General features: G+C 47.1%; 1 protein-coding gene across 4 annotated transcripts in view; it reads left to right on the top strand.

Moving 5' to 3' along the window:
* Positions 1-13,464, top strand: part of FCHSD2 (FCH and double SH3 domains 2) — a 171,608-nt gene that overhangs the window by 95,300 nt on the left and 62,844 nt on the right. For all 4 annotated transcript variants that reach the window (XM_060682736.2, XM_060682734.2, XM_060682733.2 and 1 more), the window contains exons 6-8: positions 2,373-2,506; positions 3,814-3,868; positions 7,884-8,012. In XM_060682736.2, coding sequence (XP_060538719.2) covers positions 2,373-2,506; positions 3,814-3,868; positions 7,884-8,012 — 318 coding nt within the window. The remainder of the gene's footprint in view (positions 1-2,372; positions 2,507-3,813; positions 3,869-7,883; positions 8,013-13,464) is intronic.

Genomic DNA, 13,464 nt, shown 5'->3' on the forward strand with positions numbered 1-13,464 from the left:
ACATTCGTGGAATTATCCAAGATTTTAAGGGTGCAGCGGAAATGGAGCTCGGTCCTGAAAACGGACTCCCAGGCAACGGGCCAGAAAACCAGCACAGAGAGATCCTTGTGGCTTCTTGCAGAGAGAAGGCTAAGCAAGGGGGGGAAAAATGGCTTTTTATTATTGTTATTGTAGGAATGATGTAGTGGGTGAAAAGGTTCTTTTTAGAGCGATATTTTTCACCCTTGGCAGCTTCCAAGAGGTAAGGACTTCGACTCCCAGGATTCAATGCTGGTTAGGGAATTCTGGGAGTTGAAGCCCGCAGGTCGTAAAAATTGCTAAAGGGAATTATAAATTTCGCCAACACAAAATCAGAGGTGGCCCACTGCTTCCTTGGACCTTCCCTGCTAATTTCGGCACAAATATTCCCCTTTTGTGCAATTGTTGTGGAATCGACACAGCAAGTCAGCTGTGTCAGGTATCATCTTTTGGCAAATATTTGCATTAGAAAGGATGACACAGCTTACTATGTCCTTACTCAAGGAGCGCAATGCAGGGCTGGAAAAAGAAAGCCACATGAATTATTTCTCAGTGATTTTAAGAACAGCTTCCCTCTTCCACCTTTGACTTGGTTGACCTTCTGCTACACATCTTAGCTTGATTTCAATACAAGATTTAACCTTTCTTGCTAACGCTACCATTATTCAAAATCATTTTATCCTGGGCTCTTGCATTTTAATTTTACGTGTCAGGGTTTGATTTGCAGAATCTTCAGAAAGGTGAACAATGTTGTGGTCCGCCAGCAGCCCACGGAGCTGGCAGCGGAGTCAGACAGTGAGGAGGCTGGGGAGAACCATGGGCCAGTCCTGGGGTCTGGGGAAGGCCCGGATGAGGGCTCTGCGTTGGAGGCAGAGATGGGGCCAGGGCCATCTGTTAGTGATGCGCGGACTCTGGAGCCTCCAGAGTCGGACAGCAGAGAGGCAGAGGAACAGGAGGAGCCTGTTCCTTGTGCACGGATGCGCAGAGCTGCCAGAAGGCAAGAGCAGCTGAAGCAAAAAGGACGACTCAGGAGTAAGGCCAGGATATGATTGGCCCCTCCCAGAAGGCTTAAAAGAGCAGCAAAGGCTCTTGAGCTCTTTGTAGGAAAGCAACGTTGCTAAATTTGTTTCCAGTCAGTTGTTTCTGAACTTTGTGGGGCTTTGCCAAGAAAGGCCTTTGGCAGGGTGCCAAAGAAGATAAAGGTTTGTGATAAGCCCGAAAGACTTTGGAATTAATTTGGACTAAGCTAGGAATGAAGTAATTCTCAGCTGTTATAATAAAACAGTTTTGTTTGAGACTAAATTGAAATGACTAAGTGAGCCTGGGTCACAACAAACAAGTCCTAGAAAGCTAATAAAAACAAACAGCATTTTTGGAAACTGTCTAGGCCTGTGTAGGTCCGTAGCCTACAGAAGTTTCCAGAAGGCTGATGTTGCATCAACTCACTTAGGCCTGAGACTCTCTTCGAGCAGCGGGAGGGAAATCCAGATTGTAAAATGGCTGTCATGGCAGAATTTGAACGCTGTCCCTCCCCTGGAAATACCTGTCTTCGAGATAATCCTATTTATATGACTATAAGCAAAAGTGTGCATGTGTGTTTTTTGTGTGGATGGGTCTTTTAGAGTACAAATACTGTAGTCCTCGACTTACAACAGTTCATTTAGTGACCGTTCAGAGTTACAACGGCACTGAAAATTGTGACTCATGACCGTTTTTCCACACGTACGACCATACGACATCCCCCGTGGTCACGTGATCAAAATTCAGACGCTTGCCAACCTGACTCATATTTATGACGGTCGCATTGTCCCGGGGGGGGGGGGGTCCACGTGATCTTTTGCGACTTTTCTTTGACCAACAAAGTCAATAAGGAAGCCAGATTCACTTAACAACCGTGGCCAAGGAAAGTCGTCAAAATGGGGCCCAAAGCCCACTTAACAACTCTCTGGCTTAGCGACGGAAATGAGGAGCCGAAGTGGCGCAGTGGTTAAGAGTGCAGTACTGCAGCTACTTCAGCTGACTGCTCGTTCAGCAGATCAGCGGATCGAATCTCACCAGGCTCAAGGTTGACTCAGCCTTCCATCCTTCCGAGGTGGGTAAAATGAGGACCCGGATTGTTGGGGGGCAATAGGCTATCTAGTATACTGTCTTTGTTGTAAGCCGCCCAGAGTCCTCGGAGAGTGGGCGGTATAGAAATATGATTAATAACAATAATAACAATAATAAATTTGGGGCTCAATTGTGGTTGTAAGTCAAGGACTTACCTGTATAAATCCAGCTCTTAATGGCAGATCCTACTTTTATGAAAGACCAATTTTTTCCTCCCCCCTGTTTGTGTTTTTTTTGTTATTCAGTGCGTGGACCAGCTGATTAGGATCCAGACTGAACTTCAGGAGACCGTCAAAGATTTAGCGAAGGGGAAGAAGAAATATTTCGAAACGGAGCAGATGGCCCAAACTGTCCGGGAAAAAGCCGACATTGAGGCCAAGTAAGTTCTCGCGGCCTCCAAATTCTGTGTGGAAATTCCCTTAAGTAATTCCATACGACTCTTTGCCGTAACAATTAATAATGTTCTGACCCAGCTCCGCAAACACGACAAACCCTCTGAAGTGAACTCAAAAGATTCCTTTATGAGGAGCGCCGGCGGCCCCAGGAAAAAGTTTCTCTCAATGCAGGCTAACAAGTCCATCCGTCCAGAATATGAATACCCTGTTGCCCCAAAAATAAGACATCCCCTCAATAAAACCAATTGGGCTTTTGAGCGCATGCATTAAAAGAGCCTGTAGTATAGTGGACTAAAGCACTGTTATTAACACCAGCTGTCTGCAATTACTGCAAGTTCGAATCTCACCAGGCTCAAGGTTAACTCAGCCTTCCATCCTTTCTAAGGTAGGTAAATTGAGGACCCAGTTTGTGGGGGCAATAAGATGACTTTGTATAAATATACAAAAGTATGAAGGCTATTGCTTAACGCACTGTAAGCCGCCCTGAGTCTCTGGAGAAGGGCGGCATATAAATCAAATTAAAAAAAAAAAAATAAGCCTCCCCTTGAAAATAAGCCCTCCCTGAAAATATTTAAACGCAAAGCTGGAAATCAGGTGAGACAGCAAGAGGATCCCCATCTTGCTCTACGCGCCCCAAAATAATACAACCTCCCTGAAAATAAGGCCAAGCGCTTATTTCGGGGTTCAAAAAAAATATAAGACAGGGTCTTATTTTCGGGGAAACACGGTAGTTGTCTGCCCCATCTATTCAGGCATCTATTCTATGCCTTTGATCCCCAGAGCTAGGGTGGGGCTTCAGTAGCAGCGGTGGCTCTTCTGTCCCAAGGACCGGCCCATAGATTTCCACTGCTCTCCTCTTCTCTGCCTTCTGTGTGTCAGGCACCGGACCCAGCTGTTCCTCCTCCTCCTCATCAGCCACCTCCAGACCTGGGGGCTGTTGACTCTCCATCTGAGAGCTGATGGACGGCCCAGGCTCTGCCTCTGTTTCCCTCTCTGTGCCAGCTCCATTCCCTCTTCCCCCTCGGAGCTCTCAGGTTGCCCTGATGCTGATCCTGACTCCCACGCCTCCTTCTCTTCCTCCTCCTCCTCTGATTCGGCTTCTGGAGGGGCTGGAGGCCGACAGGCTACAACATAGAATGTTCTGGTATTTCTCCATTCAATCTCACTTTTGAAATAGAAAAAAATAATAATAATAACACGTCGCTTTCTAAATAACCAGGTCAGTTGTACAGATTTTCCGGCCTGTTCACCAGAAATAACTTTATTTTTCTGTGGCTTGTTTTGTTTGCAGGTCAAAACTTAGTCTTTTTCAATCGAGGATAAGCTTACAGAAAGCAAGTGTAAAAGTAAGTATCAAAGTAAGTTATGCGTTACGGTTAAGGAATTCGCAGAGTAACCCTTGAGTAGCAAGGGTGTGCACATGAAAGCGATTGAGAGTAGTTAACGAATAAACACAGCCAACACACAGATACACTGAATTGTGTTTACTTTCAGGAAATAGTAAGGCACAGTCCAATAAACAGTCCAGGTCATACACATGTAAAGCAGGAGATAGCCAAAACAACAGTCCAGGGATAATCCAATAACAAAGTCTTCTTACCAGTCGTCGTAGTCATTCACAATAAACAGTTCTTCTGGATTTGCAAACAGTAGCATACAGAGATATAAGAGAGCAAGAACAGCAAAGAGAAACAAACCATGTTTCTGGCTCCCTCTTAAGAAGGGAGCTAACCAATCAGGACACAGTATGATGCAATTCAGCAGTCTTAAAGCTATATTGAGGGTTTATATATTGCCAATCCAACAAGGTAGAAGATAATCATTTCCCTAACAGTTACCATTTTAAAGCTGTGTAATGTCTGGCAGTGGAGACACAGTGCAAAAAACATTGTTGTCGAAACTCTAATACAGCTTTCTATATCACAGGTAGTCCTCAACTTACACAGGTAGTCCTTACAACTTACAACTCACTTAGTAGCTGTTCAAAGTTGCAACGGCACAGAAAAATGTGACTTATGACCGTTTTTCACACTTACGACCATTGCAGCATCCCTTGCGGTCACTTGATGAAAATTCAGACGCTTGGCAACTGTTTCATACTTATGACCCTTGCTGTGTCCCAAGGGTACGCTGATCCCCTTTTGCGACCTCCTGACAAGCAAAGTCAAAGGGGGAAAGCCAGATTCACTTAACAGCCGTGTTACTGGCTTACCAACTGCAGTGATTTACTTAGCAACTGTGGCAAGAAAGGCCATAAAATGGCTCGCATAACAAACGTCTCGCTTAACAACAGAAATGTTGGGCTCCATTGTGGTCGTAAGTCGAGGACTACCTGTACAAAAGGTGCTGTAGTCGTGATTCTAAACTGCTGTGTGTATTATTTAGCTTCCTTGCACATTTAAGCAGCTTTCTAGAAAGAAGTAGTCATTTGCGACCTATCCACTTCTTATTAAAATAATTGCTTTGCAATCTTCAAAATTGTGGAAACCTTTTGGGAAAAGTGTATTCTCTAAAACTAGCTAATAACACCACTTTTTTTTTTTTTTTTTGGGAGTAGTACCATATTATATCCATTAATGGAAGGATAGTTTAATCAAGAATGTAATGCAATAACTTTGATGAAGGATTTGCTATTAGAATAGCAGTTACAGTATAAAGAAGAAAACAGAAACATATAGAAAAAAACGAGATATGCAAAAATGATCACCATAGAAAAAATGAGATATGCAAAAACTGTCACCATGTTAGTTAATACTTAGTTGGGTAACCTTTAGCATGAATTACAGCCTTAATTATGACTGTAATTTTGTTGTTGTATCCTTACGATTTATATTGATATTGTTTCCTGATTGCTATTTGTACCCTATGACTATCATTAGGTGTTGTACCTTATGATTCTTGACGAACGTATCTTTCTTTTTATGTACACTGAGAGCTTATGCACCAAGACAAATTCCTTGTGTGTCCAATCACACTTGGCCAATAAAGAATTCTATTCTATTCTATTCTATTCTATTCTATTCTATTCTATTCTATTCTATTCTATTCTACTCTACTCTACTCTACTCTACTCTACTCTACTCTACTCTACTCTATTCATTCTGTATTCTCTTCCTGTATTCTCTTCTCTTCTCTTCCCTTCCATTCTTCTATTCTATTCTATTCTATTTTACTCTACTCTACTCTACTCTACTCTACTCTACTCTACTGTACTCTACTCTACTCTACTCTACTCTACTCTACTCTACTCTACTCTACTCTACTCTACTCTATTCATTCTGTATTCTCTTCCTGTATTCTCTTCCCTTCCCTTCTCTTCCCTTCCCTTCCCTTCCCTTCCCTTCCCTTCCCTTCCCTTCCCTTCCATTCTTCTATTCTATTCTATTCTATTCTTCCCTGGACCCGGCTGAATTAGCTAACTACCGTCCGGTCTCCAACCTTCGTTTTGTGGCGAAGGTTGTTGAGAGTGTGGTGGCACGACAACTGCCCGGGCACCTGGATGAAGCTATCTATCTAGACCCGTGCCAGTCGGGCTTCAGGCAGGGGCACAGCACAGAAACGGCATTGGTCGCGTTGGTGGATGATCTCTGGAGGGCTCGGGACAGGGGTTGCTCCTCTGTCCTAGTCCTATTAGATCTCTCAGCGGCTTTTGATACCATCGACCATGGTATCATGCTGTGGCGGTTAAGAGGGTTAGGAATAGGGAGCACCGTTCTGCGGTGGTTCTCCTCCTTCCTCTCCGACCGCTCGCAGTTCGTGTTGGCAGGGGGGCAGAGGTCGACCTCGAGGCATCTCGCATGGGGAGTGCCACAAGGGTCGGTCCTCTCGCCCCTTCTGTTCAACATTTATGTGAAGCCACTGGGTGAGATCATCCGTGGTTTTGGGGTGAAGTGTCATCTGTACGCTGATGATACTCAGCTGTACATCTCCACCCCAGACCACCCCAACGATGCCCTTGATGTGATGTCTCGCTGCCTGGAGGCCGTGCGGGTCTGGATGGGGAGGAACAGGCTCAGACTCAACCCGTCCAAGACCGAGTGGCTGTGGCTGCCGGCGTCCCGATATAGTCAGCAGGTGCCATCGCTGATTATTGGGGGTGAATCTTTGCCCCCCACAGAGAGGGCTCGCAATCTGGGTGTCCTCCTGGACGCACGGCTGTCTTTAGAAGAGCATATGACGGCCGTGGCCAGAGGGGCCTTTTATCAGGTTCGCCTGATCCGCCAGTTGCAGCCCTTTCTGGACCGGGACGCCTTGCGCACGGTCACTCATGCCCTTGTCACCTCCCGGCTGGACTATTGTAATGCTCTCTACATGGGGCTCCCCTTGAAGAGCACTCAGAGGCTCCAACTGGTCCAGAATGCGGCCGCGCGGGTGGTTATGGGCGCAACTCGTTGTGCCCGCGTGACACCCCTCCTGCGCGAGCTGCACTGGCTCCCAGTGGTCTTCCGGGTGCGATTCAAGGTGTTGGTTACCACCTTTAAAGCGCTCCATGGCATAGGACCCGGGTACCTTCGAGACCGTCTTCTGCCACCAATAGCCTCCCACCGACCAGTCCGCTCCCACAGAGAGGGTCTCCTCAGGGTGCCATCAGCCAAGTTATGTCGGCTGGCGACACCCAGGGGGAGGGCCTTTTCTGTGGGAGCCCCAGCCCTGTGGAATGAACTGCCCCCGGAAATACGCAAGATCTCCGACCTCCGAGTGTTTCGTTGCGCACTGAAGACCCTGTTGTTCCGCCAGGCAGGGCTATCAACTTAATAATTTTAATTGGGGTATTTTAAATGTTTGGGTTTTTAAATCGGCCAAATCTATGTAATTATTTTAATTTTTAATTATTGTTGTGTGTTGTGTTTTTAAATTGGCTGTACACCGCCCTGAGTCCTTCGGGAGAAGGGCGGTATAGAAATAAAATTATTTATTTATTTATTTATTTATTTATTTATTCTATTCTATTCTATTCCATTCCATTCCATTCCATTCCATTCCATTCCATTCCATTCCATTCCATTCCATTCCATTCTTACAACGACTTCCCATGGAGTGAACCAAGTCTTTTAATTCTGCAGTTGTTATCATGTGAAACCAAGATTGAAGGATTGCTTCTATTAACTGGGTTTTATTGCTGGGTCACAAGTTTCTTAAGTCGGGTCCATAGATTTTCCATTGGGTGAAGGTCTGGGCTATTCCCAGGCCATTCATTCCAGCAGTGGAATAGGATTATCTTGAAACTCAAAAAAAAAAAAAAAAGTGGTGTTATTAGCCATCAAACCTCCAAAATACACTTTTCCCAAAAAGGTTTCCACAATTTTGGCCACTACTGTATATTGTTATAATTTCTTACCTAATTTTGTTTTACTTGTCCAGTTAAAAGCACGCCGGTCTGAGTGTAACTCCAAAGCTACTCATGCGAGGAATGAGTATCTTCTCACGTTAGCAGCTGCCAACGCGCACCAAGACCGCTACTATCAAACGGACTTGGTAAACATTATCAAGGTAATGATTAATGATTAAAGGCAGATTTAAACGAACCGCTTTTTTTTCCTCTTTGTGGTTCTCTGTTCTGTGCTATTTGTAGTGTTGTATGCTGCCCAGGGTTCCTGTAGAGGCAAGCAGCCTTATAGAAATGGGATGCATGGATGGATGGATAGATGCATGGATGGATGGATGGGAAGAAAGAAAGAAAGAAGGAAGAAAAGAAAGAAAGATGTCTAGGTAGACACAGAGACAGACAGACACACAGACAGATAAACAGATATACCGTATTTTCCGGCGTATAAGACGACTTTTTAACCCAGGAAAATCATCTCAAAAGTCGGGGGTCGTCTTATACGCCGGGTACCCGAATCTGAGTTGCTGGCGCTGACTGATGACACTTTGGGAGCGCCGGCAACATTGAGGGGAAGCTGTACTCTGAATTAGTTCCAACCTACAAGAGGTGCCAGGCAGTGCGCGGCCCACGAGAAAGGAACGCGTCCCCACTCTACCCCGGAATTCGGGTCACCTTCCTTCCTTTCCCAGCAGTCCACGGTGAAAGCGGCGGCGCGGTCGACCTGGGCCAGCGCCTTGCACACCTGGCTCTGCGTCTCCATTATGAGAAGCTCCATGCGACTTCGCATGTCTCCGCCCCAGTCGCGCAGCTCTCGCAATCCGCTCACCGGAGGAGCCATGAAGTGCTCGCACCGCCTTGCCAGATCTTCCTCGTCCTCCTTTCCCCACGGCTTTTCCCGTTGTAATTGCTGCTGCTGCTGCCGCCGAGGCTGCTCCTTCATCTCCGCCCACCGCACCAGACCCAGCCCGGCCAGCACCGCCGTGGCTCCCGCAGTCCAAGAAGATCGGCACCTGGGCTCGCAGGCGAAGGGTGGGAGTGCGCAGCGATCGACGCTGATCGCAGCCACCCACCATCGCCCCAACGGGAAGAACCGCCCGGCAGCGATTCCAAGGAGCCCGAAGCGAACATCCTGGAGCAGCACGGGCTGGCCCAGAGGCTTAAACCCTGGGAGCCCAGATGCCGAACCCCGCACAGCAGAAAAGACATGACAGCCGGTGCCCAGTTCCTTCTGCAGCCATCCGGATCAGCGTCCGGGCTCGCAGGCAAAGGGTGGGAGTGCGCAGCGCATTTTCCTGGCTTGGCGCCGATCCGGACGGCTGCAGAACGAACTGGGCACCGGCTGTCATGTCTTTTCTGCTGTGCGGGGTTCGGCACCTATGCTCCCAGGGTTTAAGCCTCCGGGCCAGCCCGTGCTGCTCCAGGATGTTCGCTTCAGGCTCCTTGGAATCGCTGCTGGGTGGTTCTTCCCGTTGGGGCGATGGTGGGTGGCTGCGAGCCTGGAAGAGGTGGTGAAATGCAGAGCAATACCTCGTGGGGAAGGAGTCCGCCGTGGCTCCCGCAGTCCAAGCGACGCCGATCGCTGCCACCCACCATCGCCCCAACGGGAAGAACTGCCCGGCAGCGATTCCAAGGAGCCCGAAGTGAACATCCTGGAGCAGCACGGGCTGGCCCAGAGGCTTAAACCCCGGGAGCCCAGGTGCCGAACCCCGCACAGCAGAAAAGACATGACAGCCGGTGCCCAGTTCGTTCTGCAGCCGTCCGGATCAGCGTCCGGGCTCGCAGGCAAAGGGTGGGAGTGCGCAGCGCATTTTCCTGGCTTGCTTACCTTAGCTCAGTGGTTGGGGGGGTCAAACAACCCTTTCACAGGGGTTTTGATGGTGGTGCAATACAGAAAAACGAGCGCAGCCCTCGCCATCCGGAATGAATGGTGCTGTTGTGGCGGTGGGGGAGGGGGCGGCAGAAGCGGGAAGAAGCGGCGTTTGCAATGGCTGGAAGCTGTGGGAGTGAAGCACAACTTTCATTTGTATGGCAGCAGCATTCCGCCTTGGTATATTTGTGTCAGGAGTGGCGCAAGGCAGCCTTTGTTTCCTGCTGCCTGGGACTCAGAGTGGTAAATGGCGTCTGATCCGGAGAGCTGCTGGATTTTGCTCTCTAATCCGGATGCCAAATCGGCCCCCTGCAAACTCTCGTCTCTCAAGGAGCGCTCCCTGAAGCGGGGCTGGAAACTTTGGTTGGACTGCTTGAGAGGAGAGCTTGCAGGGGGGCGATCTGATGTCTGCAATGGAGAGCGGCATCCGGCTTTTTCTCTCCGCTGTAAGAGCGCTGTAAGAGTGGCAGCCCTCATCTCCTAATGCTTGGGACTGCAAAATCCAGCTGCTCCCTGGACCAGTCACCATTTATCGCTCCGAGTCCCAAACATTAGGAGATGAGGGCTGCCGTTCTTACAGCGCTCTTACAGCGGAGAGAAAAAGCCGGATGCCGTTCTCCATTGCAGACACCAGATCGCCCCCCTGCAAGCTCTCCTCTCAAGCAGTCCAACCAAAGTTTCCAGCCCCGCTTCAGGGAGCGCTCCTTGAGAGACGAGAGTTTGCAGGGGGCCGATTTGGCATCCGGATTAGAGAGCAAAATCCAGCAGCTCTCCGGATCAGATGCTATTTACCGCTCTGAGTCCCAAGCAGCAGGAAACAAAGGCTGCCTTGCGCCGCAAATATAGCAAGGCAGAATCCTGATGCTGCACTTTCAGCAGACAGATGAGGGCTGCCTTGGCCATCGGCTGGCGCAAATATACCAAGGCGAATGCTCATGCCGCACAAGTTCAAGTAGTGCTTCGCTCCCACACTTCTTCCGGCCCTCAGTCTCTCAGGGAGATGCTTGACTTCCTCTCAGCCCCAAGACACTGGCTGGCCCATGAGATGAGAGAGAGAGAGAATGAGAGAGAAAGAGAGAATCAGAATAAGACAGAGAGAGAAAGAGACAAAGAATGAAAGAGAGAGAAAGACAGAATGAAAGAGAATGAGAGAAAGAGACAGAGAGAATCAGAGAGAGAGAGTGAGAGAGAGAGAATGAGAGACAGAGAAAGAGACAGAATCAAAGAGAACCAAAGAATCAGAGAGAGAATGAGAGAGAGGGAGAGAAAATGAAAGAGAATCAGAGTGAGAGAATCAGAATGAGAGGGAGAGAGTGGGGAGAGAGAGAAAGAGGGGGAGAGAGAAAGAGAATGAGAGAGAAAGAGAAAGAGCGGGAGGGAGAAAGAGAAAGGGGGACAGAGAGAAAGAGAGAATGAGAGAGAGTGGGGGGGAGAGAAAGAGAGTGGGAGAAAGAGAGAGAGAAAGGGGGGAGAAAGAGAATGAGAGAGAAAGAGTGGGAGAGAGAGAGAAAGAATGAGAAAGAGGGGAGAGAAAGGGAAAGAGTGGGGGAAAGAAAGAATGAGAAAGAGAGGGGGAGAGAGAAAGAGAATGAGAGAGGGGGAGAGAGAAAGAGAGAATGAGAAAGAGTGGGAGAGAAAGAAAGAGAGGGAGAGAGAGAGAAAGCGAAAATGAGAGAGAGAGAAAGAGAGAATGAGAGAGAAAGAGTGGGAGACAGAGAGAGAGAGAGACAGAGAGGATGGAGAGTGCCTGAAGGACCCCATCCCGTACTGGGAGTCCAGGTGCTTCAGCAAGCGGGGCACTGGATTCGTATTAGTGGTCTGCGAAATTTAAAATTATGAAGTTGGTGGTCCCTGAGGTCCAAAAGGTTGGGGACCCCTGGCCTAAGACCATCGGAAAACAAATATTTTTGATGGTTTTAGGAATAACTTTATCGTTGGGGGTCACCACAACATGAGGAACTGTATTAAAGGGTCGCGGCATTAGGAAGGTTGAGAACCACTGCCTTAGCTGCTTGCCTTGCTTCGCTTGCCTGAATCCATTCCATCAGCAAGCAACTCCCTGCCTACAACCAAGCAGGCAGGGAGTTGTGGACTTCAACTCCCAGAATTCCTCAGCCAGCAAAACAAAGCTGGCTGAGGAATTGTGGGAGTTGAAGTCTACAAGTCTTAAAGTTGCCAAGGTGGGAGACCCATGTTCTATTGGGTACGTAAGTTTTTTTCCCCTTTGGGATCTTTAAAAAAAAATAGTTAATTGGGTTTTTTTTAAGTTCTTTTTTAGACCTAGCCATTTAAAGTTTAGGAAGTTTTAAATTTAGCTTTCATATAAAAATAAAATAAAATAAAATAAAATAATATTTGTGCAGCTTTCTGAGATTTAGTGTGTTTCTGTAGTGTTTCACTCTAACTACACAAACACACAAAATCTCACACAGCTGTATGTGGAATTTTGTGTGTGTAAAGTGTGAAAGTTGGGTTTTGGGGCTTTTTGTGGCTGTGTGAAGTTCCTGCTTGTTGCAGGGGCCATTTTGGGTCTAGCACAGCTACTTTTACATTGTGGATGAGCCAGTTGTGTTGTGTTGTGTTGTGTTGTGTGTGTGTAAAGCGTGAAAGTTGTTTTTTGGGGCTTTTTGGGGCTGTGTGAGGTTCCTGCTTGTTTCAGGGGCCATTTTGGGTCTAGCACAGCTGCTTTTACATTGTGGGTGAGCCAGTTGATGTTTTTTTAATTTTTATTTGGTGTGCGTTGGAAGAGGGATAGTCTTATACGGCGAGTATAGCCCAAACCCTATATTTTAACAGGAAAAGTAGGGGGTCGTCTTATACGCCCAGTCGTCTTATACGCCGGAAAATACGGTAGATGGATGGATGGATAGATGGTAGGTAGGTAGGTAGGTAGGTAGGTAGGTAGGTAGGTAGGTAGGTAGATAGATAGATAGATAGATAGATAGATAGATAGATAGATATAATGAATAGATAGACTGACAGATATGGATGGATGGATGGATGGATGGATGGATGGATGGATGGATGGATAGATAAACAGTCTTTACTGGCAATGTTTAAAGGTTGCTTTCTAATTTTTTTTAAAATTATATTTTATTTGTGAAGTATGACAAACCAACAATGAGAAATTATGGATCAATAAGTTGCAATTTAAAATATATGTGTGTGTGTGTGTGTCTATGTAAGTTTTCACGGGTATATATGTGTGTACAGTTAATATCTCGGGTTTCTTCCCGAGGAGGAAGGAGGAGGAACCTGGCTAAAGAGACATACCCATAAAACCTACGAAAAAGAAAGAAAAACAAATATTGTACCTTTACAGGGAGGATACATGAGATGAGGGTGTGACTAACTGATGAGGCCTTATAAGGCCGAAATAGATCTATCTTAGTCTCCCAATGGGCAGCAAAGGATCTGCTGGCTGCCAGAAGAAAAGAAAAAGAAAAAAAAGCCCAGAAACTAGTGAATTGTGAGTCCACACACACACACACACACACATATATATGTATGTATGTATGTATATGTATATATCTATATGTATATCTTTATTTCTTACCGAAAACCACCCCATCAAAGAGGATGGGCTTCCCATTCAGAATTCCTAAGGTCCTTTAAAAAAAAAAGCTCCGTAAAATAGCCGAGGCTTTCCCCTAAGACGTTCTCTCGTCCTCATCTGCCCGATTTAACACCTAGGTTTCGTCTGGCTTCAGAGCAGCCTCTCTCGCTTGGCACCCACGCCTTTACAGAGT

The sequence above is a fragment of the Pantherophis guttatus genome, chromosome 5 (genome assembly GCF_059756535.1).
Source record: "Pantherophis guttatus breed Tessera chromosome 5, ASM5975653v1, whole genome shotgun sequence".
Classification (NCBI taxonomy): Eukaryota; Metazoa; Chordata; class Lepidosauria; order Squamata; family Colubridae; genus Pantherophis; species Pantherophis guttatus.